Source organism: Haliotis rufescens, unplaced genomic scaffold (assembly GCF_023055435.1).
Source record: "Haliotis rufescens isolate VD_foot unplaced genomic scaffold, xgHalRufe1.0.p SCAF_7, whole genome shotgun sequence".
Lineage (NCBI taxonomy): Eukaryota > Metazoa > Mollusca > Gastropoda > Lepetellida > Haliotidae > Haliotis > Haliotis rufescens.
In genome coordinates this window covers 47,893,103-47,917,676 of record NW_025964361.1, presented here as the reverse complement: position 1 = coordinate 47,917,676, position 24,574 = coordinate 47,893,103, and the positions used below count along the sequence as shown (strand labels likewise).

At 41.9% G+C, this 24,574-nt stretch overlaps 1 protein-coding gene across 5 annotated transcripts; it reads left to right on the top strand.

The window, feature by feature from the left end:
* Window positions 1-8,111: 8,111 nt before the first annotated feature.
* LOC124143698 (endonuclease V-like) lies at window positions 8,112-24,308 on the top strand. Of its 5 annotated transcripts, none has more exons than XR_007219063.1 (10): window positions 8,113-8,592; window positions 9,732-10,014; window positions 11,347-11,539; window positions 12,472-12,606; window positions 13,230-13,269; window positions 15,555-15,667; window positions 15,915-15,983; window positions 18,985-19,113; window positions 22,462-22,574; window positions 22,795-24,307. XR_007219063.1 is itself a non-coding variant. In XM_046512754.2 (9 exons), exons 2-9 carry the CDS (start codon window positions 9,743-9,745, stop codon window positions 22,513-22,515), a joined length of 1,005 nt encoding a protein of 334 aa, XP_046368710.2. In that variant the 5' UTR covers window positions 8,114-8,592; window positions 9,732-9,742; the 3' UTR covers window positions 22,516-24,307. The 5 variants fall into 5 exon arrangements, 3 of the variants coding, with proteins under 3 accessions (XP_048243881.1, XP_046368711.2, XP_046368710.2); XR_007219062.1 differs by having other exon boundaries at window positions 8,114-8,592; window positions 22,462-23,322; window positions 23,455-24,308; XM_046512754.2 differs by having other exon boundaries at window positions 8,114-8,592; window positions 22,462-24,307.
* Window positions 24,309-24,574: the final 266 nt, after the last annotated feature.

Sequence of the window (24,574 nt, the reverse complement as noted above, 5' to 3'; positions counted from 1 at the left end):
ATAGAATGTGTGACATTGTGTTTACAGTATTCTTTAGATGTAGAATGTGTGACATTATGTATATATGGAGTACCTGCTCTGTAGAATATGTGCCATTGTGTATACAGTGTAACTGATATATAGAATGTGTGACATTGTGAGTGTATGTTGTTTGTTTGTTTTTTGTTTAACGCCACACTCAGCAATATTCCAGCTATATGACGGCTATGTGTATATAGTTTAATTTGCATGTAGAATGTGTGATATTGTACTTAGACGTTAACGGCATTGCTGACTTGGTTGATGCATATCGTCGTATCCCAATTGCGTAGATCGATGTTCATGATGTCAATCAGTGTACTGTCTGATCCAGATTCGATTATTTACAGACCGCCATCAAACAAACGACACGCCATGAGATAACCCAAATACTGTTCAAACAGGCGTCAAACCCAGTTCACTCACTCACACTTTGATGTACGCCGAGAGGACATTCGTGTTATGACATATTGCAATAACTACAGAACGTTTCAGCATCTCAATTACGTCATCGTCAGAATCAGTGAAAGGTGATGCAAGAATATAGTCGGGTATAATTTGTGCATATTCACACTTCACTGCCATATTCTCTGTACACGTTCTTGAAACCATAATGTCCTGTTAACATCCAATATTTCCCTCCGATAAGAAACATTTCTAAATACTTACAAAACGTTGACGAATCAGTATTGACGAATCGTTTTATTTTTTTTACATATACGTATAAAATACGTATATTTATATACATGTTTCTCATTCAAGTTATAGATGCGTTTCTTCGGTAACGCCTTAATTAATCCCTTGCTTCACATTTTGCCTGAAGGCAGTTGAGGTTGTAAGACCCTTTGTTGTGTGCTTGGCTCACTGGGTTCTCCTCAAACATTCAGTCATATTGAAAAACATTTCAGGTGTGGAGTTTTAGTCTACCCTATACGCGAGACCCATCACTAGCGTTCGATTAGTCATATCTAATAACATAGCGGTCTACACGTGCATTCGAGTCGTCAAATATCATAACATTAGAGCCTACGCGTGCGTTCGTGTCGTCAGATGTAATAACATTGCGACTTACACGTGCGTTTGAGTCGTCAAATGTGATTACGTTAGAGCCTACGCGTGCGCTCGAGTCGTCAGATATAATAACATTAGGACTTATAGGTGCGTTTAGTCATCAAATATGATAAAATTAGAGCCTACGCGTGCGCTCGAGGCGTCGTTAGATATAATGTTGTCAGGGCGTACACGAGGGCGTTCGAGTCGCCATACATAGTAACGACAGGACGAATACATGCGTTATGATCGCTATAGATAATAATAATAATACGGGACCTACACATGTGTTGTGGTCGTTATATAATAACTGCAGGACGTACACGTGCGTCGTGGTCGTTATATAATAACGGCAGGACCGGCACGTGCGTCGTGGTCGTTACATAATAACTGCAGGACCTACACGTGCGTCGTGGTCGTTTCATAATAACTGCAGGACCTACACGTGTGTTGTGGTCGTTACATAATAACTGCAGGACGTACACGTGCGTCGTGGTCGTTATATAATAACTGCAAGACCTACACGTGCGTCGTGGTCGTTACATAATAACTGCAGGACCTACACGTGTGTTGTGGTCGTTACATAATAACTGCAGGACGTACACGTGCGTCGTGGTCGTTACATAATAACTGCAGGACCTACACGTGCGTCGTGGTCGTTATATAATAACGGCAGGACCTACACGTGCGTCGTGGTCGCTATAAAAGAACTGCAAGACCTACACGTGCGGTATGGTCGCTATATATGATAACCACAAGACCTGAATGTGATCCATGGTTTCTATATATGATTGCAAGTTGCAACATGACCTGTACGTGAGTTATGGTTAAATATGTTATGTTGCTATATATACAGTTATGGATCATCAATTTATTTTGTTTATATTTGTAGTGAAGACTGGGCACAATTTCATAAAAAATATTCACTATCCCTTTTTTATATAACAACGACAGGACATACACGTGCATTATGGTCTATATATTCTAACGACATGACCTACACGTGCATCGTGGTCGCTATAGAGTGTAACAGCATGAACTACATGTGCATTGTAGTCGCTACATATAATAACGACATGACCTACGTGTGCATTGTGGTCGCAATATATAATGACGACAGCACCTTTTGTCGAATTATATGATAACATCAGCAGTGCATCCATGATAAGAACCAAGCCGAGGCTTTGACAAAGGATAAAGGAATGTGAGACCATCACAAAAGTAAACTTCATATGCAATTTCAAGACGCCATGCCCATACACTAATGTAAAGGTGACAGTGGTGACTCCAGGTGATATATTTCGTGGCACCGGTCACGAGTGAAGGTCGAGGCCACAATAGAACAGGGCCCACGGACCCGTTCCACAAAGCGATCTTAGCGCTACGACTGTCGTAAGTCAGTGTTAAAGAATGGGAGTAACGATCAACGTAGCACTAAGATCGCTTTGGGGAACAGGGCCCAGGGTTGTTTCCACGATCCTCTAAATAGCAGTTCTGACAACAACTTTACCAAGTTGTCGGTATAATCGCAGGTACACTGAAAGTTCCAATGAAGCGGTTAACTGAAGAGAAGGTGCACGCTCTATATGCTCATATCGTGAAGAAGACTTCTGCGAGGCGATATATACACAAAGTTTGTCACTTTATGATATACGATATCTAATTTCTTTTTATATATATAGGCTTTGTGCATGCCCAGCCCATCTATGGCCTAACCCCAAAATAGGGGGCGCCAAATGTTATAGCATAACCACCATGTAACCAATGTTTTCTTTTCTTGATTTCAAGTTGTATCATATGCCATGCTTGGAGGGCTTGGAACCATGACCCACCATCCCACGTGCTGTGTGCGTCACTGACTTTGAAATTCATCTAGACATCTGACTACAAACATCTCCAGTAACACATACTGAGGCGCGGCTGGCCCAGTCGTCTTAGGCGCCGGAATTAGCTTCGCAGAGTTGCACCCCTTACTAGTGCTAGAAACCTATGACCATGGGGTTCGTCTTGATTATGTTTCTAGGTTTGTCAGCACAATTTAATACCCCTGCTCGTGGGTTTCATTGGTAAAGGTCCAATATTTGCATAACTTCAGGCTTTCCTCATATACACGCTGGGGAGGTGGGGTAGCCTAGTGGTTAAAGCGTCAGCTTGTCACGCCGAAGAACCGGGTTCGATTCCCCACATGGGTACAATGTGTGAAGCCCATGTTCCGGTGTCCTCCGCCGTGATATTGCTGGAATATTGCTAAAGGTAGTGTAAAACCATACCCACTCACTTACTCATATACACGCATCCATGTAATATACCGGAGTTACCCTCCTCACTTACTCACGAACTCTGTAACTCTGTACGGTGACACCTCGTCAGTCAGCACCCCGTTAATCCTGAAACCCTAATCTTCCACCTGGGAACGCTTACATTACAAAGTGGCATTATCAGGACTTGATAATCATTGTATGTGTTATTCCGGACAACTTTACAGGGTGAGCTACCGTCCGGATTAACGAGATGTCACTGTAGACTCTTGTTCGTTAAGCATGTTTTATACAGTGAAGAGTCGGATACAGTACACATGATCACAACAAAGTTTAGAAAATATAACGCAATCGCAATAAAACAAAGGAATATACATACATTTTCGTTTAAGGAATACTATACTCGGTTGAAGTGCTTTAAAGACGTTTGATTATATATTCAATATGAGAAATCTGTTTGCCTAATGCATTTGTTTGTAATTAACTAAATTATCAAACTTTATGTTCCCGGACCAGGGTAGAATATGTCCCCAACACCCCACTGCTCGCCGGAAGAGGCGACAAAAATGAGAAGCCGTGGGAATTCAGGTTATAACTGGTTCCTAACAACAAATGCTGGTCTTACGAGTCGACTTAATGGGTGGGAGGGTCGAGCTCGGTGACCTGGTTCATGGCGTGTCATCTTACCGACGGCGTGGGACGTTGCTCGTGTTATCGATCACTGGATAGTCTGGTCGAGACTCGAATATTTACAGGTCGCCGTTCGGCGTTAAACAATAAACAAAGACAAAATTACCAACCTACATGTACCTTCCATGGCGTGATACATATGCCATTCTCCATACATTGTCAACAGAGAGTTGGAACATAACAGTTGTCGGCGGTTGTGTTGAGAAAATTGGCGTATTAGACCAAATGTAGTTGTCAGCTGCGCATAACCGTTTAAATATGATTTATGATAATAAACGCAAGGCGGGCTTTCATATCGGTTCACATGCCGCGTTTAATAATCTCTGCTCAACAAGCTTGAGCCAAACAGAGCATGTATTGCGAGCAGACGACAATTCTCGCTTGGTGGGAAAAGCGAATGTTTGTTTCGCGGTTGATTTCCATATACAGAAGAATTACCTCCAACTGGGTCAGTGTGGGGACAACGAAATACGAAAGACCAGGTTCAAGTCCGCTGATGACCTGCAGTGAAGTGTAGGACATAAAATAACGCTGTCACACATATGTAGTGCGTTCACGCTTGACGGATTCCATCTAATGAAAGCTTTGTGTACCTATATAAAGAGAAATATCTGCATAATCAGCGTGACCTGTAGGGCACGCTCTTCTGCACCTGTTTGACCCCTTTCGTCGCCTGATAATATTGTATAGCATGTGATTGACAAGATTCTGACTTCTTCTAAAATATCCACATGATAATTGGGTCGTTTTTGCCATTGGAAAAATGTGTCCCCGCCAATACCGTTTTCATGAGATACGTCTGTATAAACGAAGCGAACACCTTGGGCCTCACACTGTACCGTAACGCTTACAGAAACTCCGGTCAATGATGTGAACGGTACGCCGTAACGCTTACAGAAACTCCAGTCAGTGATGTGAACGGTACGCCGTAACGCTTACAGAAACTCCAGTCAGTGATGTGAACAGTACGCCGTAACGCTTACAGAAACTTCAGTCAATGATGTGAACGGTACGCCGTAACGCTTACAGAAACTTCAGTCAATGATGTGAACGGTACGCCGTAACGCTTACAGAAACTCCAGTCAGTGATGTGAACAGTACGACGTAACTCTTACAGAAACTCCAGTCAATGATGTGAACGGTACGCCGTAACGCTTACAGAAACTCCAGTCAGTGATGTGAACAGTACGACGTAACTCTTACAGAAACTCCAGTCAATGATGTGAACGGTACGCCGTAACGCTTACAGAAACTCCAGTCAGTGATGTGAACGGTACGCCGTAACGCTTACAGAAACTTCAGTCAATGATGTGAACGGTACGCCGTAACGCTTACAGAAACTCCAGTCAGTGATGTGAACAGTACGACGTAACTCTTACAGAAACTCCAGTCAATGATGTGAACGGTACGCCGTAACGCTTACTGAAACTCCAGTCAGTGATGTGAACGGTACGCCGTAACGCTTACAGAAACTCCAGTCAATGATGTGAACGGTACGCCGTAACGCTTACAGAAACTCCAGTCAATGATGTGAACGGTACGCCGTAACGCTAACAGAGACTCCAGTCAATGAAAAAAAACCGGCGTAAAATAAACAGCAGATAACATGGAAACTAGTCCACACATTACACACTTAGAGAATGTATACACTTAGTAATACTATATCTATACCTGTCAAGTTGCGATGACTTCCGGATCATATTTCTCGAGTGAATGAAGTCATAGTAGCTTGCATTGGTTCACTGTGGCGCGGTTAAATCAACATGTCACCTAGCTCTAGCTATAGATTAAAAAAAACCAGTATGTTTATCTCCTAAGTGTGACTTAATTGTTTATGGTATGACACTAATATCCGTTTGCCCGTATCTATAGTGACGGCCAGTTGCATGGATTTATCATATAATGGATTGTTTTCTCTTCAAGATAGAGCCAACAGAGGTGAGGTGAAATGGGGTTTAACGTCGCTTCCAAGATTATTGCACTCGTATAGCGACGTGCATGTACGTGTATGTGTGTGTGTGTGTATGTGTGTGTGTGTGTGTGTGTGTGTGTGTGTGGCTGCTTGTACTAGTCCAGACTGATGCCGATTTATAGTGCTAGGACACTGTTGCCTTTTTTCGGGAAATTTGTTGAAGATATATTTTGTGAGAGATGAAGATTAAGCATCGCTTAAATACAATGATTATTTCTAATACGGGATATTCACGATCTCGAAACACACTCGCGTGAAAACCTTATGTCATAATGTTTGATGTGACGTCATTTGCTTGATTGCCACGTCACAATTCACACTATTCGCTCTTCGAGTTTACCATACTAGCCCTATATGGCGGTCTCAGGACAGATAGATTACAAAATGAGTTTTCGATGAATATTTCAAAACGAGCGAAAGTGAGTTAGATGTACATTTTGAAAAAAACGATTTGAAATAGAAACAGTATCCGACGGAGATCAGTGGAATAATATGTTGAACACACACGCGAATTCATTGTTGGAAAAATAAGTCACTAATATAGGGGGTGTGTGTAGGCGAGGGGATCCCGAGAGATGTTCGATTCATTGAGATCGAGTGATGGCTTTACGATTTCAAAGGGTCAGCAGAAGGTTTGGATGTTAAGAATATGTTGTAATTAATGTTGTAATTACCGCTATACAACACCAAAAAAGGAACACGAAAGATTAACGACACGAGATTGCATCGGTTGACATAATGAGGACGACATGACTAACGACTGTCCACTCGGTACAAAGCCGGCTACAAGTACTCGCATTGGTAACACGAAGTTCAAGGTCGCAAGTTGACTGCGGCGACGACGGCTAATTGTGTTGATGAACATAATGTTTCGTATATTTGTGATGCTCTGAACTTTATGATGCCAGGATTCTTTCATTACCAAATACAAAAAAGTCGACACTTTCTCATTTTCGATCCTATTTGTTGTCCTGAGCTATATCAAAGTCTACTGCAAGAACGGGGGCGGTCGGGTAGCCTAGTGGTTAAAGCATTTGCTCGTCATGCCGAAGACCCGGGTTCGATTCCCGACATGGGTACAATGTGTGAAGCCCATTTCTGGTGTCCCTCGCCGTAATATTACTGGAATATTGCTAAAAGCGGCGTAAAACCTAACTCACTCACTCACTCACTGCAAGAACTCGCATATTATATTTCAGACTGTCAACGGTGCAGCAAATTCTGAGATGCAAGTATATCGTGTCAAATCATATCTGGTGTTTCGTGAAAATTAGAAGGGTCTCTCGGGGGCGGTTATGTATGGCAGTAGAGTAGTCATTTGCACATCTGCACATAGACTTGCCTAAGTTTCTAAGGCAATAATTATTGGTTTAAATCATATTTCCTAGATTATATAAATATAGATTTTAAGAAAAGGTTGACCATATAAGAGACTGACGTCCTTGTACTGTCCGCCTACCTAGCCCTGCCTGTTATAAGGGTAGAATTACTATACACCCATGGATTTACCATTCAGTACAACCTTAGAGCAATGCTAATTTGCACAGTGCTACAGATGCCACCATTCAAGATAAGATGATGACGAAAATCAGTCCCATCAGTAAGAAGTGTTATTACACAATATGTAACTCATATGTAGGCCCCACATGTATGTTCACTGAACAGTGACACAGTGTCTTCAAAGCGTGAGTAATGCCTGATTTTATTCACACACACGCACACACACACACACACACACACACACACACACAAATATGTCATCGAAAATAATTAATTGTATACATAACGTGTGGATTCGTCATGATAAATCCGTTACATGTGTCACTAGTTGGTAGTCCCAGTCCTTAGAAAGTAAAATGAAAAAGGAGCCCAATTGAAGTCTAGAATGATTTGGCATTCACGTAATTCTCATAATGTCACATTGTGTACTGGTAAAGAAAGTCATTGTGATGATTCGAACTGTGATGTTGCGAGCTTACGATTCTTTAGGGAGAATAAGCATCCGATTGAAACTCGAGAGTTACCCCCCTTTTACCAATCGGAACATATTGTAGTGTTTTAAGTACTCGGGTCTTCGTCATTTATGGTGTGGCAGTGTATGTGTTACGGAAAGGGCCGAGTGGTGACAGGCGGCCGATGGTTTCTGACGGACGCGGATGTTGCACCATGTTTACATCTGACTATGTACCAGGCAATCTTGAACGTTCGATGCTGCAATACACGTGTAACTCACTGGACTTGCCCTGCATACATTGCATACTACTTTAAGTGCAGGGCGAGAACTAGACACAGCCATTTACCCATACGCTTGCAGAACACACACACACTGTAACAGTTCCTGTTTATCAGGGTTGCTTAGACTGTTTGGGAATATTTTGTACACTGTGGACCTCCAGAGGCCTATTGATATCGAAATGATGGGACCGAGTTCCAGCCGTGACAGCGCATAACGCTCCAACTCAACGTTTACCGAGTTGAAGATTCCCAGTCAACACAAGAGTCAAGACTAGAGCAAGATTCCACTTTAAATAGCCAGCCAGAGCGTTAATCACCTAGTCGGCAGTTAATGATCACTCCCTAAGGTGCCCGCCAGGACAAGACAGGGTAAGTGACCACTTAAATTGCAGCTGATTCTCTCTGATTTGTCTAAATTGAAATGTTGACAGTTTACGCAAGAGTTCTGATAAAAACACAATTTGATAAATAATGAATGGGTTTAGGCAAAATGCAAGATCTATATGGTAATATATTTTTATTTATATTAACCATATGCATGTTAAGATGAATATAAACTAATACATTTCATTCTTAATTACGGTATGTATTATATGACCTAGATGATGTCATATGAAACATACTTAACATGTTATGGTACATTAATGTTGAAAAGTGCTGAAAACCTGTAATTTCCCTTCAGTATCTGGAGCTTATTGTAAAACAAAAACCCTTTACTACCACAGTTGGAATAATATTATCCTCTCAGCACATAACATATCACAAAACACCATTAAACACCCGAAACCTGAATGATTAATATTTAACTGCAGACAATGTACGTTGTTTTGGCCAACATGACAAGGGGAGTAACTCTGGAGTGAGTTGATTGTTAATCATTGTGGTAAAACTGGGCCCTGTGTAATATATCCTCAAATGATTGATGTGAAAAGAAAGACCATCACTTCAGAGCAGAGCTCCAGATAAGCTTTTGGTGTTGTGGGTATTTTACCCATGCATTTTAAAATCATTGGGTATCAGTAATTCTATCTGCGTATTCAAATTTCTGTTACCCACTAGTTTTTACACATGTGGGTATTTAAGTTAAATATTTAAAAACACTGTTCATCTAGTCCCTGCAAACTGGTGTCGTGTGGGTTCGAGAGCTTTATAGGACTCAAAAATACCACGATACTTCCACAAGAAAGTGTGATGGCAAATGATCATGATGTAACTGTCATCGTGGAGTTTGGCAAGGTTGACGGAATGCCCGTTTATAATTTATAAATAAGTTGCTGATTTGCTAATCGAATACGCAGGGTTACTTCACAATATTTTGATGATATGCACAAGTTTTATTTTTGTAGCGTATCTGTAATGTTCGTTGCGTATTTGATATGCTTGGATTATATTTTACTATGATTTCTGCATTTCTGATGCGTATTTCACGCAGATACGCAGCTTATCTGGAGCTCTGTTCAGAGTGTTCAGTACAAAGTGAAAACAACAGAATTAAATTTCATTTGCAGAAGAAATCAAAATGATCTACTGTAACGACTGTGGTATTCTCCTGTTCGATGATGTGAGGGGTAACCAGTATTGCAAGGCATGCAGAACTGCTCAAGAAGAAACAAAGAAGTTATCAAGACAGTCGTCGTGTACCTGCAATTACTGTGACAGAAACTATGACTGGAATGACAAGGAATTCACCTGCAGTGTTAAATTAAAAGCATCAGAAAAAACAAAAAGTAGGCCATTAAGGACTCCAAGAGAAGCCCTGGTAGATGAAGACATCAGGACAAAGTGGGAAAAGTATGCTTGATAATATTGATTAGACATCTGACCTTTGTTTAGCATGATAATTTCTTGTCATTACGATTATCAAAGATGTCGGATCAAGGAAACCACATTGACCAATTTTAGTAGTGTTGTTTCACCTAGGATATAGTTAGTGTATCATCATTACTGAAGTATATGTTATCATGGTAATGACAATAATTCCAATGCTTTCATCATGTTGATTGGTACGTCCTGATTATGTTTTTTGATTGTCAGCACCATATCTTTGCTCGATGGTTTCACCTCACCAGAGTGGTAAACATCTAAAACCTGCATCACCACATGTTATCCTCCCGTGTCAGAGGGGTACACAAAGTACGTGATCTAGACTACCAGTTATCAGACTTTCATTTTGTGGAAGCCTCGGTGGCTGAGTGGGTTAGATCGCTGACTTTGTGTTCTGTCAATTAGGTGCCTCACTCTGGCAGTGTGGGTTTGAATCCCGGATTGGATTCAACCCAACAAAGTACTAGAATCTGTACTTTACTAAGAAAGAGTTATCCCAAATACATGAAATGTATAACCTTTGTTACATTTCACCACTTTCTAAAATGGCATTGTATGTTCATACCTCCCAAATGAAGCTGACACGCCATGATAGAACTGAAGTACATTCTAAATGGCATTAAACCAAACTCAATCATTATATTGTGAAGTTATTTACTATGTTAGAATGTGCCTGATTACATTATTGACATCAAATATGATACATGATGACATGCACTGGGAGCAAGGTGAGACATTGGCAATACTTTCAATATCCAGCAGAGAGTCTGCTTTGTTTCGGAGACAGGTGGTATTCTCTACTACAAACATTGTAGGGCTGGGAGGTGTCCAAGATTACCCTATTACCCGACCCTACCTGGGTATTTTACAATGGGTACAAAATGTCCGATTGGGAATTTTTTTACCATAGCCCTGGCAAAACATATTTAGATACATGTATTAAACAATCTGGTCATGCATACACTGTAGTTGACTTAAGTTATCACTTACTCAACCACATGAAAAGTCAGAAATAAATGCGAACATTAGTGACTTGTAGTGTAACCATAGAGTTCTAGATAACTTTTGTCATTAAACAATATATCACATGACTAACCACGGGTCCAAGTAGTCCTGTGGGTACCCATGTACCCGAGTTACCCGTCCCAGCCCAAACCATTGCACTATCTACCACAATTTTCTAACCATCTTTTGAGAAGAAATTGGAAGATGAACTTGATGCTTTTCTTCATGGGAGACTGAGACCTGATGCATCTTTTGTCTGGATAGTTTGATTGAATGTATTGTTGATCTTTGCAGAGAGCAGATGCAGCTGAAACAACAGCTGCTGATAGAGGATAGTGATGTCATCAGAGCTATCAAACGGGACATGAAGAACAACCGTCTGAAAACGGGTGATCTGTACATTGCTGGTGTTGACATCTCATTCATCAAGGGGGATGACGTTAACGCATGTTCAGCTTTCGTGGTCCTCAACTACCCAGATTTAGAGGTGGGATATTTTGCATGTCTTTTACTCAAAGCATGTTTGGTTTCTGAGATCAGTACACTAAAGAAAAGCAACGTATCATTTTTCTTGAGATTCTGTTTATGTTTAAGGTAGGTACCTTGTTATATATCTAAAACTGTCATATTTTGATGTTTGGAAGTTGTCCATTTCTAATTTCAAATAGGGACAAATCATCTTTGCAAGTCCATGTACATCACATGCATTAAAGCATGTTCACTTGCTTAGAGTCAATAATATGATACATAGTAACATCATATGTAACTGGGCCAGCCGTAGGTATCTATGGTCTTAAATTATGGAGGAAAAAACATGCTAAAACATGAAGAGAACAGTTCATTTCAGGAAGTGATAAGTACTTGGCTGATTATTCATTACAAGTTCAACCCTTCAGGCACCTGTTAGGACTATCCGAGTTTTGATAACAGTTTACGTTGTTAAATCCTTCAGCATATGGATTTAATTACCAGTTGTTTACTAAACAAAGGCCCATATGGGTTAAACAGTGTGTGATCATGATAAGGATCGTCAATTCGGGACAGATCGGGAGGTATCACATGCATGTATGCATACGGATATAATCGGAAAACTTGCTCATAGATTTCCGTAATCGTAAACTTCCTGTTCTTTTTTTTCAATCACGGGACAATGGAGGCAAGTTTTTAAATTAATGAAAATAGCTATTTTGCTGAAGAAATAGTCTCTCATGTGGGAAACTGGGAGATTTCATCAAATTGTGGGAGGCTCCAGCAAAATGTTGGAGGGTAGACTGGTCTGGATATTGATGCTATGCATGATATAATGAATGTGATATATAGATGATGTGATATATGTGATGTATATAGGTAATATCATTATAATAATACATGTGAAAGATAGATGATATGCATGATATAGTGCATGTAATATTTGTGCAGGTTGTGTACGAGGACTACCAGATGATCAAGCTAACAGCACCTTATATCCCAGGGTTCCTTGCTTTCCGTGAGGTAGAATTCCTTGTAGCACAGTACCGCCACCTGGAACAGACAAGACCGGAATACCTGCCACATGTAGGTTCATGGTGCTTCTGATAAAACAGGAACATATCTTGTGTCTGCAACACTAAACAGTGTACAGCTTTACTTTACAACATAGCCTACAACATGTACAATTATTGAAACTGTGACAGTCTGTTACTTTCAGGTATAATTATGATACTTAACTTACCTTAATAACAGCAGCTCTGTGAAGACCCGGGGTAGAAAAGATCTTCAGCAACCAATGCTTACGGTAAAAGGCAACTATGCTTGTCGTATGAGGCGACTAACGGGATCGGGTGGTCAGGCTCGCTCACTTGGTTGATGCATGTCATCATATCCCAATTGCGTGGATCAATGCTCATGATGTCAACCACTGGATTGTAATGTCCAGACTTGATTTTTTACTGACCGCCGCCATATAGCTGTTATATTGCTGAGTGCTGTGTTCAACACCAAACAAACAAACATACAGACTTAATAATAGCAATATGATAAAGGCTATTTCAGTTTTCTGTGATTTAAGAAAACCCAATATTTACAATATGCAAATGTGCAACTTGTTTGCATGTTTGTGGCTCGAAGTAAAAAACAATTTCTGTCAAATTGCTAAATAATTTTATGGCCATTGAAACCTTTATTTTCATGCATTGCAGGTCATATTTGTTGATGGGAATGGTGTTCTGCATCCAAGAGGTAAAATATTAAGATTTGTATAAATTATAAAATGGATAAATTATTAAAGTTTATGAGAGGAGGCACACACATTCAGCCAGGTCACCCATGCCAATCTCCCTAGTTTCAACCAGAGGATTTGTTTACGATAACTATGATGAACTGAGGTTGTATTCTGCCCATGAATCGCCTTCGGGAAATTGTTAGGTGAGTGAGTGAGTATGGTTTTGCGCTGCTTTTTGCAATAATCCAGCAATATCACGGTGGGGGACACCAGAAATGGGCTTACAATAAGGATTACATAAGGATACAGGGAATACATGAAACAATTTTTGCATTAAGATCCCGGGCATAGATGGGTTATCATTAAATAAGGGTTCATTAAGATCCTGGAAATGGATTGGTTATCATTAAATAGAGGATTGCATTAAGATCCTGGTAATGGATGGGTTATTATTAAATAGAGGATTGCATTAAGATCCTGGGAATGGATGGGTTATTATTAAATAGAAGATTAAATTAAGATTCTGGAAATGGATGGGTTATCATTAAATAGAGGATTGCATTAAGATCCTGGGAATGGATGGGTTATTATTAAATAGAAGATTAAATTAAGATTCTGGAAATGGATGGGTTATCATTAAATAGAGGATTGCATTAAGATCCTGGAAATGGATGGGTTATTATTAAATAGAAGATTACATTAAAATCCTTGGAATGGATGGGTTATCATTAAATAGAGCATTGCATTAAGATCCTGGAAATGGAATGGGATATCATTAAATAGAGGATTGCATTAAGATCCTGGTAATGGATGGGTTATCATTAAAAAGAAGATTACATTAAAATCCTGGGAATGGATGGGTTATCATTGAATAGAGGATTGCATTAAGATCCTGGAAATGGATGGGTTATTATTAAATAGAAGATTAAATTAAGATTCTGGAAATGGATGGGTTATCATTAAATAGAGGATTGCATTAAGATCCTGGAAATGGATGGGTTATTATTAAATAGAAGATTACATTAAAATCCTTGGAATGGATGGGTTATCATTAAATAGAGGATTGCATTAAGATCCTGGAAATGGAATGGGATATCATTAAATAGAGGATTGCATTAAGATCCTGGTAATGGATGGGTTATCATTAAAAAGAAGATTACATTAAAATCCTGGGAATGGATGGGTTATCATTGAATAGAGGATTGCATTAAGATCCTGGAAATGGATGGGTTATTATTAAATAGAAGATTAAATTAAGATTCTGGAAATGGATGGGTTATCATTAAATAGAGGATTGCATTAAGATCCTGGAAATGGATGGGTTATTATTAAATAGAAGATTACATTAAAATCCTTGGAATGGATGGGTTATCATTTAATAGAGGATTGCATTAAGATCCTGGAAATGGAATGGGATATCATTAAATAGAGGATTGCATTAAGATCCTGGTAATGGATGGGTTATCATTAAAAAGAAGATTACATTAAAATCCTGGGAATGGATGGGTTATCATTGAATAGAGGATTGCATTAAGATCCTGGAAATGGATGGGTTATTATTAAATAGAAGATTACATTAAAATCCTGGGAATGGATGGGTTATCATTAAATAGAGGATTGCATTAAGATCCTGGAAATGGAATGGGATATCATTAAATAGAGGATTGCATTAAGATCCTGGGAATGGATGGGTTATCATTGAATAGAGGATTGCATTAAGATCTTGTTAATGGATGGGTTATCATTAAATCGAGGATTGCATTAAGATCCTGGAAATGGGTGGGTTATCATTAAATAGAAGATTACATTAAGATCCTGGAAATGGATGGGTTATCATTAAATAGAGGATTGCATTAAGATCCTGGTAATGGATGGGTTATCATTAAATAGAAGATTACATTAAGATCTTGAAATGGATGGGTTATCATTAAATAGGGGATTGCATTAAGATCCTGGTAATGGATGGGTTATCATTAAATAGAGGATTGCATTAAGATCCTGGGAATGGATGGGTTATTATTAAATAGAGGATTGCATTAAGATCCTGGTAATGGATGGGTTATCATTAAATAGAAGATTACATTAAGATCCTGGTAATTGATGGGTTATCATTAAATAGAGGATTGCATTAAGATCCTGGAAATGGATGGGTTATCATTAAATAGAGGATTGCATTAAGATCCTGGAAATGGATGGGTTATCATTAAATAGAGTATTACATTAAGACGTCTCATTCTCCTTTCTGTTGGTTTTAGCATGTTACATGGAAGCAATTGTTTACTAATTGACATTTTCTCGCCAGGATTTGGTTTGGCAAGTCAGCTGGGAGTGCTGCTGGACGTGGCTTGTGTAGGCGTCGCTAAGACCCTCATACATGTTGATGGTTTGGAGAATGACGACAACCACAAAGACAGGGTGAGGACACAGTTTCTAAAATTACTTCAATGAGCGACATTGAGTCTTGAACCCAGATAATTTAAAGAATTACGGCATAATACCTGTGAAAAATTATATTTACAAAATATTTCATCCCTGCGTTTTATTCACATGGATAACAAGTCAAGAATCTGGAACTCAGTAGAAATGAAGAGACTTTCTTACCGATAGATAAAAAGTTAAAGGTTCATGCAGAGATTTATGTCCCGTTTGTTTCTCCTTTCAGAAACATCTGCTGAAAAAAGGAGGGGACACGTTCTTATTGCAAGACAAGTCAGGACATGTGTTGGGAAAGGTAATATCAATTCACTGAAGTAGGAACGTTAGGATATATGGGCTGAAGAGAGGAGTCACAGCAGTCTTGGGTACAAAACTGTAAAATGAAAAATGTCGTGTCCAAACACTTCCTTGTGACTTATTTTCTACTTGATTCTGATAGTATCAATTCAAGGTTACCATGGTAACATGCCCAGTGAACATGGAGAATACAGCTTCATCAGGTTCTGTACATCAGCGCTGTAGTATTGTACTTGTCCTACAATTGTATCATTGTATTTCTCATCATAGTGTTCATATTAGATCGTCATACAGTGACAGGGTTGGGCATTGCTCAGAATGTTGGGGTCTGGGTCTGGGGCTCGGGCTGGGGCTTGGGCTGGTAGAGTATCAGGTGGTGTTATCATTTTAGCTTTAAAGAATCTTTTCCATTGGGATTCAGGGCTGAATAAGTGACCAGTATCCATTGCAGTTACGGGTGAAACGATACAGCAAGGTCACGATACAATACGTAGCGAGTAGCTGTAATCTCAGCTATTAATTACACTGAACTCTGTTCAAGTCAAAGAGGTTTTATTGTTGAAAATGATGATTAGAGCCATGTTTGTGTGAGTAGACACAGTGTTTGACACAGACTGCCATCACCTGTCATAAAATGAGGTTCATGTGATTTTTATTGCATGTCATTGTGACCTGATGGCATTTATTGCAGCTCATGATGTCAAACAGTGGCTTGTCTGGGCCAGATTCAATCATTTGCAGGCTGACGTCATAAAATTTGAATATTGCTGAATCTGGCATTATATCAAACATTATATCTCTACACATTGTTAATATCTTCCATTGAATATATCCATATGTTGTACATGTTATATGTTATTGTTTCCCTTCTCATATTGCACAAGTTACATGACATGTTTCTGGATCTGTGAAGATCCATGCTTGCAATTGTCAGTGGGCACCTTCAAATAATGATATCAACAAAAATAAAGGTTATATATGCAGATGTATCTCTGTTACAGGCATTGAAGAGCACTGACAGCGCCACTAACCCTGTGTACATCTCTGTTACAGGCACTGAAGAGCACTGACAGCGCCACTAACCCCGTGTACATCTCTGTTACAGGCACTGAAGAGCACTGACAGCGCCACTAACCCTGTGTACATCTCTGTTACAGGCACTGAAGAGCACTGACAGCGCCACTATCCCTGTGTACATCTCTGTTACAGGCACTGAAGAGCACTGACAGCGCCACTAACCCTGTGTACATCTCTGTTACAGGCATTGAAGAGCACTGACAGCACCACTAACCCTGTGTACATCTCTGTTACAGGCACCGAAGAGCACTGGCACCACCACTAACCCTGTGTACATCTCTGTTACAGGCATTGAAGAGCACTGACAGCGCCACTAACCCTGTGTATATCTCTGTTACAGGCACTGAAGAGCACTGACAGCGCCACTAACCCTGTGTACATCTCTGTTACAGGCATTGAAGAGCACTGCCAGCACCACTAACCCTGTGTACATCTCTGTTACAGGCACTGAAGAGCACTGACAGCGCCACTAACCCTGTGTACATCTCTGTTACAGGCACTGAAGAGCACTGCCAGCACCACTAACCCTGTGTACATCTCTGTTACAGGCACTGAAGAGCACTGACAGCACCACTAACCCTGTGTACATCTCTGTTACAGGCACTGAAGAGCACTGACAGCGCCACTAACCCTTTGTACATCTCTGTTACAGGCACTGAAGAGCACTGACAGCTTCACTAACCCTTTGTACATCCTGTTACAGGCACTGACAGCACAACTAACCCTGTGTACATCCTGTAACAGGCACTGACAGCACAACTAACCCTGTGTACATCCTGTAACAGGCACTGAAGAGCACTGACAGCACCACTAACTCTGTGTACATCTCTGTTACAGGCACTGAAGAGCACTGACAGCACCACTAACCCTGTGTACATCTCTGTTACAGGCACTGAAGAGCACTGACAGCACCACTAACCCTGTGTACATCTCTGTTACAGGCACTGAAGAGCACTGACAGCGCCACTAACCCCGTGTACATCTCTGTTACAGGCACTGAAGAGCACTGACAGCTTCACTAACCCTTTGTACATCTCTGTTACAGGCACTGAAGAGCACTGACAGCGCCACTAACCCTGTGTACATCTCTGTTACAGGCACCGAAGAGCACTGACAGCACCACTAACCCTGTGTACATCTCTGTTACAGGCACTGAAGAGCACTGACAGCGCCACTAACCCTGTGTACATCTCTGTTACAGGCACTGAAGGCGACTGACAGCACCACTAACCCTGTGTACATCCTGTTACAGGCACTGACAGCGCCACTAACCCTGTGTATATCTCTGTTACAGGCACTGACAGCACCACTAACCCTGTGTACATCTTGTTACAGGCACTGACAGCACCACTAACCCTGTGTACATCTTGTTACAGGCACCGAAGAGCACTGACAGCACCACTAACCCTGTGTACATCCTGTTACAGGCACTGAAGAGCACTGACAGCACCACTAACCCTGTGTACATCTCTGTTACAGGCACTGAAGAGCACTGACAGCACCACTAACCCTGTGTACATCCTGTTACAGGCACTGAAGAGCACTGACAGCACCACTAACCCTGTGTACATCCTGTTACAGGCACTGACAGCGCCACTTACCCTGTGTATATCTCTGTTACAGGCACTGAAGAGCACTGACAGCACCACTAACCCTGTGTACATCTCTGTTACAGGCACTGACAGCACAACTAACCCTGTGTACATCCTGTTACAGGCACTGAAGAGCACTGACAGCGCCACTAACCCTGTGTACATCTCTGTTACAGGCATTGAAGAGCACTGACAGCGCCACTAACTCTGTGTACATCCTGTTACAGGCACCGAAGAGCACTGACGGCACCACTAACCCTGTGTACATCCTGTTACAGGCACTGAAGAGCACTGACAGCGCCACTAACCCTGTGTACATCTCTGTTACAGGCACTGAAGAGCACTGACAGTGCCACTAACCCTGTGTACATCTCCGTGGGACACAAGATCAGCATTGACACAGCAGTGTGGCTTGTCAGCAAGTGCTCCAAGTACCGCATTCCAGAACCAACAAGAAAGGTAAATTCCACAAACACATTGTCCCAAGATTGGAACAGCAAGTGATTGAAATTTCAAATAATTCTCTGGGTACAATGTGTGAAGCCCATTTCTGGTGTCTCCCACCGTGATATTGCTGGAATAAAAGCGGCGTAAAATCAAACTCAGTCAGTCAGTCAGTCAGTCAGTCAGTCAGTCAGTCAGTCAGTCAGTCAGTCAGTCAGTCAGTCAGTCAGTCAGTCAGTCAGTCAGTCAGTCAGTCAGTCAGTCAGTCAGTCAGTCAGTCAGTCAGTCAGTCCAATTATTCTCATCAAATGTTATTACATCAGAAATTTGTTGTTCAAACAATTGATTTTTGATCAGATCATTTTCAACCTGACACAGCCTCCATTATAAGATTAGTGGCTCTCGTTTAAGATCTTAAAGTAGATTAATATGTAGAAACTTTAGTAATATTTCACAACATGCGTCTTTCTGACAAATTTACTGCCATGACCATAGCACATGTAAAGGGAAGTAACTGCACGCTATATTGGATCACATTGCTTTCAGTGTTGCAGCATTTCACTGCAGGGGTTGTGTGTTTGAGACGAGAAATAAGGAAATAAAAACGAAACATGCGTCAAACTTGATGATGATGCAGGCGGTGCCTGAGAACCAAGACTATTTTTTTTTATCCTAACCACTTCAGTATTCAAAATCAGAAGACATATATATTTAGAGTTAAGCTATTTACTTTAAGATCTTTGTTGTGATTGATGTTGTCTTTGTAAACTGGCTCACTGCTGCTCGCAATGTTCCTAGTTGTCTGAGGAAGCCTTTCAGAATTATCTACGCAAATGTCAGAAAGACAATGTTGATCGACAGTCAAAATCTAAGATGCAGAAAATGGGCCTTCATCGTAAATAAAAACAAGTGTGTGACCAAGCCAGACGTTTACTCTACGGACGTCAAACAGCCTCCTGTTGCCACCCTGACTTAATTAGCTGTTGAAGATGTCTTATCGGACAGATTTTTTCACGTCACATGTCAGGACTTTCTCTGGGTTGTAAACAAACCCACTCATGCTGGAATCAGAACAGCAGTTCAGTGCACTTTACGTACTGCCGTGGTTGTATCTGTGAGTACGTTGATTGTTTACATCAAAGTGATGACCACACGTGACACCGTCACAATACACAGTTTTGGAAACACTGCCATGTTTCTGCATGGTCTCTATTCGACCAGGGAATTATGATCAGCCTCAGCCTACAAGATGCAGCTTCGAAATTTACAGTGTTTTTCTATGACTGTTCCTGCAGAAATATGACTGCAAGACCAAGGCGTGACATGATGTTGTTCCCACCAATGCATCACCTGTGTCAATGTCACAAGGACTGTTTGAGGAGCACAGTCATGACACCCTGTATGGCAGGGCAAGAGTGTGTAGAGGTCCAGAAGTTCCTCTGCATTAATAACTGGAGTTCAAGCGGTAGTGTTAGCAATGACACATAGGGTGGAGTTCCTTCAAGCACCCTGACTGATGGTTCAGTTGGACAATACATCAGTTGTGTGGTGCATCAACAAGATGGGATCGAAGATATCCTCATGGCTACGATGAGGGACAATCCAGTTTTTTTTAATTGACAGACCCTCCTCACATTCAAGTTCTAGCCAGGCACATTCAGGGAATTCAATAGGTGATAGCGGAGCACTATCACGTCCAGATCCACTATGCCCAACAAGATCTACCACTTCAGCCACATTCAAACTGCAACGTTTTCAATTTTCCATTGTCACTACACCAACATCTCCAGTGGTAGCTTCTGGAATTGAATGTCTGCGGTGGAATCTCTTTGAAGGTGTTTATACTGACCAATCACTTGTTCATCGACGCCTCTGCTATGGGCTGGGGAGCTCACCTTCTAGATCTTCAGGTGGCAGGGTGCTGGTCCTTTGGATTTTTCATTGGATTTGCTGCCTCTATCCAAGCCAAAACATCGACCTCTTTGCAACACAGGCCAATGCTTAGCTCCCAAGGTTTGTATCACCCAACCACAGGCATCAGGCATAGGACCAAGATGCACTGGCCATCTCATGGGAGAATCTCAACGCCTAAGAGTGAATCTCAACGCTCGGAGTTGATTCACAGTACTGGTAAACATTGCTGAAAGAAGGCACCATCCTCTTCCACCACGATCTTCTCCTCCTGCATCACTCCCATCTGCTGCACCTGTCGCCGGACACCCTCCATCTCACCTTTTGGCTCATCACCAAAAACCACTCATCGCCAAAGTGTAATCGAAAAGAATAGCCCAGACAATCACTGACGATCATCACACCTCTACTAAGGCCATATATGACCACAAGTGGAAGGCCTTCGAAGGTTACTGTTGTGCATGTGACATCACCACACCGACCACTGCACTTTAGGTCTACACGGAAGCTAATAGGTTGCACTCTGGTTGCACTACAAATTCCTGTGGTAATCAAATCGCTAATTGCCACTACTAACGACTCGATGATCTCCATGATTGCAAATCTACAGGCTCTCATTGGCTCCAACAAGTTGGCTCTGACAGTTGCTCCAGTTAGCGTGATACATGCTGGCGGGTGTGATTGATAGCGTTGATGAATTGTAAAAAGAGATGCCAAGCAGATTAACCTTACGTCTTAGAGCATATGTGGAGGTCTGACTTCTAGAACTAGTTGCCTGGTTGCCTCTCAACAGGTTCCTTACTTAAGCTACACACTTGTTTTGTGTAAAGATGTCCTTCATGAGAACACATAACACACGTTATACCCGATATCATGCTGTAATGCCGATTTACGCAAAGGGGTTCCCACACTTACTGGATCATTTTCCCCATTTACAAGTCTTTTATGACTCTAGACGATGTACCAATCTAGCGATTGAACAACTGTTTAGCACCAGCTTCCTCATGTGTATCTCACTGTGGTTGTCTAATACAGGCTGGGGTATCTGCAGCCCACTGTCCAACCGGTGGATAAAATGCATAAGTATAAACATTTGATAATTTTAAAATATCTTGTATATTTATATGCTTATTATATTTCAAACCCTATATGCCTAACCATCTATCCCCACACAGCAGCCCCAGCCTGTCTGCTCTGAGAAAGAGAATGATGTGGCAGGGTAGGTCAGGTGATCAAGCTGGGTAGAGTCACAGCACACAGGATTACAGTGTGTGACCCATTTGTTCGGGTGATGACTATGGGATGTGTTTCGGCGAAGTGTTTTTAGAAGCTGGAAACTTTGATCCAGGGCGTTTCCACACCAAGTTGAAAAAAGAAGGCTAAATGTATAGTGTGAGATTGGATAAATATATAATTATACAATTTATTGTAAAAGTTTTAATTTTGTTGCAGGCTGACTTGAATTCAAGGGAGTATCTCCGTGTACACCACCCACAAAGTGCATAAACATTACTGGAGTCTTCTTCAATCTACCCACATCTGCAAAGCTGGCTGTGAATGTAGAGGTGGCTGTGATACCAGCTGCCATGGAGTCAGTGTGAATGTATAAGTGGCTGTGATACCAGCTGCCATGTGATCAGTGCGAATGTAGAGGTGGCTGTGAAACCAGCTGCCATGTGATCAGTGCGAATGTAGAGGTGGCTGTGAAACCAGCTGCCATGGAGTCAGTGTGAATGTATCAGTGGCTGTGATACCAGCTGCCATGGAGTCAGTGTGAATGTAGAGGTGGCTGTGATACCAGCTGCCATGGAGTCAGTGTGAATGTAGAGGTGGCTGTGATACCAGCTGCCATGTGATCAATGTGAATGTAGAGGTGGCTGTGATACCAGCTGCCATGGAGTCAGTGTGAATGTATCAGTGGCTGTGATGCCAGCTGCCATGGAGTCAGTGTGAATGTAGAGGTGGCTGTGATACCAGCTGCCATGGAGTCAGTGTGAATGTAGAGGTGGCTGTGATACCAGCTGCCATGGAGTCAGTGTGAATGTATCGGTGGCTGTGATACCAGCTGCCATGGAGTCAGTGTGAATGTATCGGTGGCTGTGATACCAGCTGCCATGTGATCAATGTGAATGTAGAGGTGGCTGTGATACCAGCTGCCATGGAGTCAGTGTGAATGTATCAGTGGCTGTGATGCCAGCTGCCATGGAGTCAGTGTGAATGTATCGGTGGCTGTGATACCAGCTGCCATGGAGTCAGTGTGAATGTAGAGGTGGCTGTGATACCAGCTGCCATGGAGTCAGTGTGAATGTAGAGGTGGCTGTGATACCAGCTGCCATGGAGTCAGTGTGAATGTATCGGTGGCTGTGATACCAGCTGCCATGTGATCAGTGCGAATGTAGAGGTGGCTATGATACCAGCTGCCATGGAGTAAGTGTGAATGTAGAGGTGGCTGTGATACCAGCTGCCATGTGATCAGTGTGAATGTATCGGTGGCTGTGATACCAGCTGCCATGTGATCAGTGTGAATGTAGAGGTGGCTGTGATACCAGCTGCCATGGAGTCAGTGTGAATGTATCGGTGGCTGTGATACCAGCTGCCATGGAGTCAGTGTGAATGTAGAGGTGGCTATGATACCAGCTACCATGTGATCAGTGTGAATGTATCAGTGGCTGTGATGCCAGCTGCCATGGAGTCAGTGTGAATGTAGAGGTGGCTGTGATACCAGCTGCCATGTGATCAGTGCGAATGTAGAGGTGGCTATGATACCAGCTACCATGGAGTAAGTGTGAATGTAGAGGTGGCTGTGATACCAGCTGCCATGTGATCAGTGTGAATGTATCGGTGGCTGTGATACCAGCTGCCATGTGATCAGTGTGAATGTATCGGTGGCTGTGATACCAGCTGCCATGGAGTCAGTGTGAATGTATCAGTGGCTGTGATGCCAGCTGCCATGTGATCAGTGTGAATGTAGAGGTGGCTGTGATACCAGCTGCCATGTGATCAGTGTGAATGTATCGGTGGCTGTGATACCAGCTGCCATGGAGTCAGTGTGAATGTATCAGTGGCTCTGATGCCAGCTGCCATGTGATCAGTGTGAATGTAGAGGTGGCTGTGATACCAGCTGCCATGTGATCAGTGTGAATGTATCGGTGGCTGTGATACCAGCTGCCATGGAGTCAGTGTGAATGTATAAGTGGCTGTGATACCAGCTGCCATGTGATCAGTGTGAATGTAGAGGTGGCTGTGATACCAGCTGCCATGTGATCAGTGTGAATGTAGACGTGGCTGTGATACCAGCTGCCATGGAGTCAGTGTGAATGTAGAGGTGGCTGTGATGCCAGCTGCCATGGAGTCAGTGTGAATGTATCGGTGGCTGTGATACCAGCTGCCATGGAGTCAGTGTGAATGTATAAGTGGCTGTGATACCAGCTGCCATGGAGTCAGTGTGAATGTAGAGGTGGCTGTGATACCAGCTGCCATGGAGTCAGTGTGAATGTAGAGGTGGCTGTGATGCCAGCTGCCATGGAGTCAGTGTGAATGTATCGGTGGCTGTGATACCAGCTGC

Coding starts and splice junctions, on each gene's coding strand:
- LOC124143698 (XM_046512754.2), top strand. CDS start 9,743: ATGATCTACTGTAACGACTGTGGTATTCTCCTGTTCGATGATGTGAGG. Junction 13,270..15,554: donor TGGTGTTCTGCATCCAAGAG/GTAAAATATTAA, acceptor TTTTCTCGCCAG/GATTTGGTTTGGCAAGTCAG. Junction 19,114..22,461: donor TTCCAGAACCAACAAGAAAG/GTAAATTCCACA, acceptor ATTTTGTTGCAG/GCTGACTTGAATTCAAGGGA.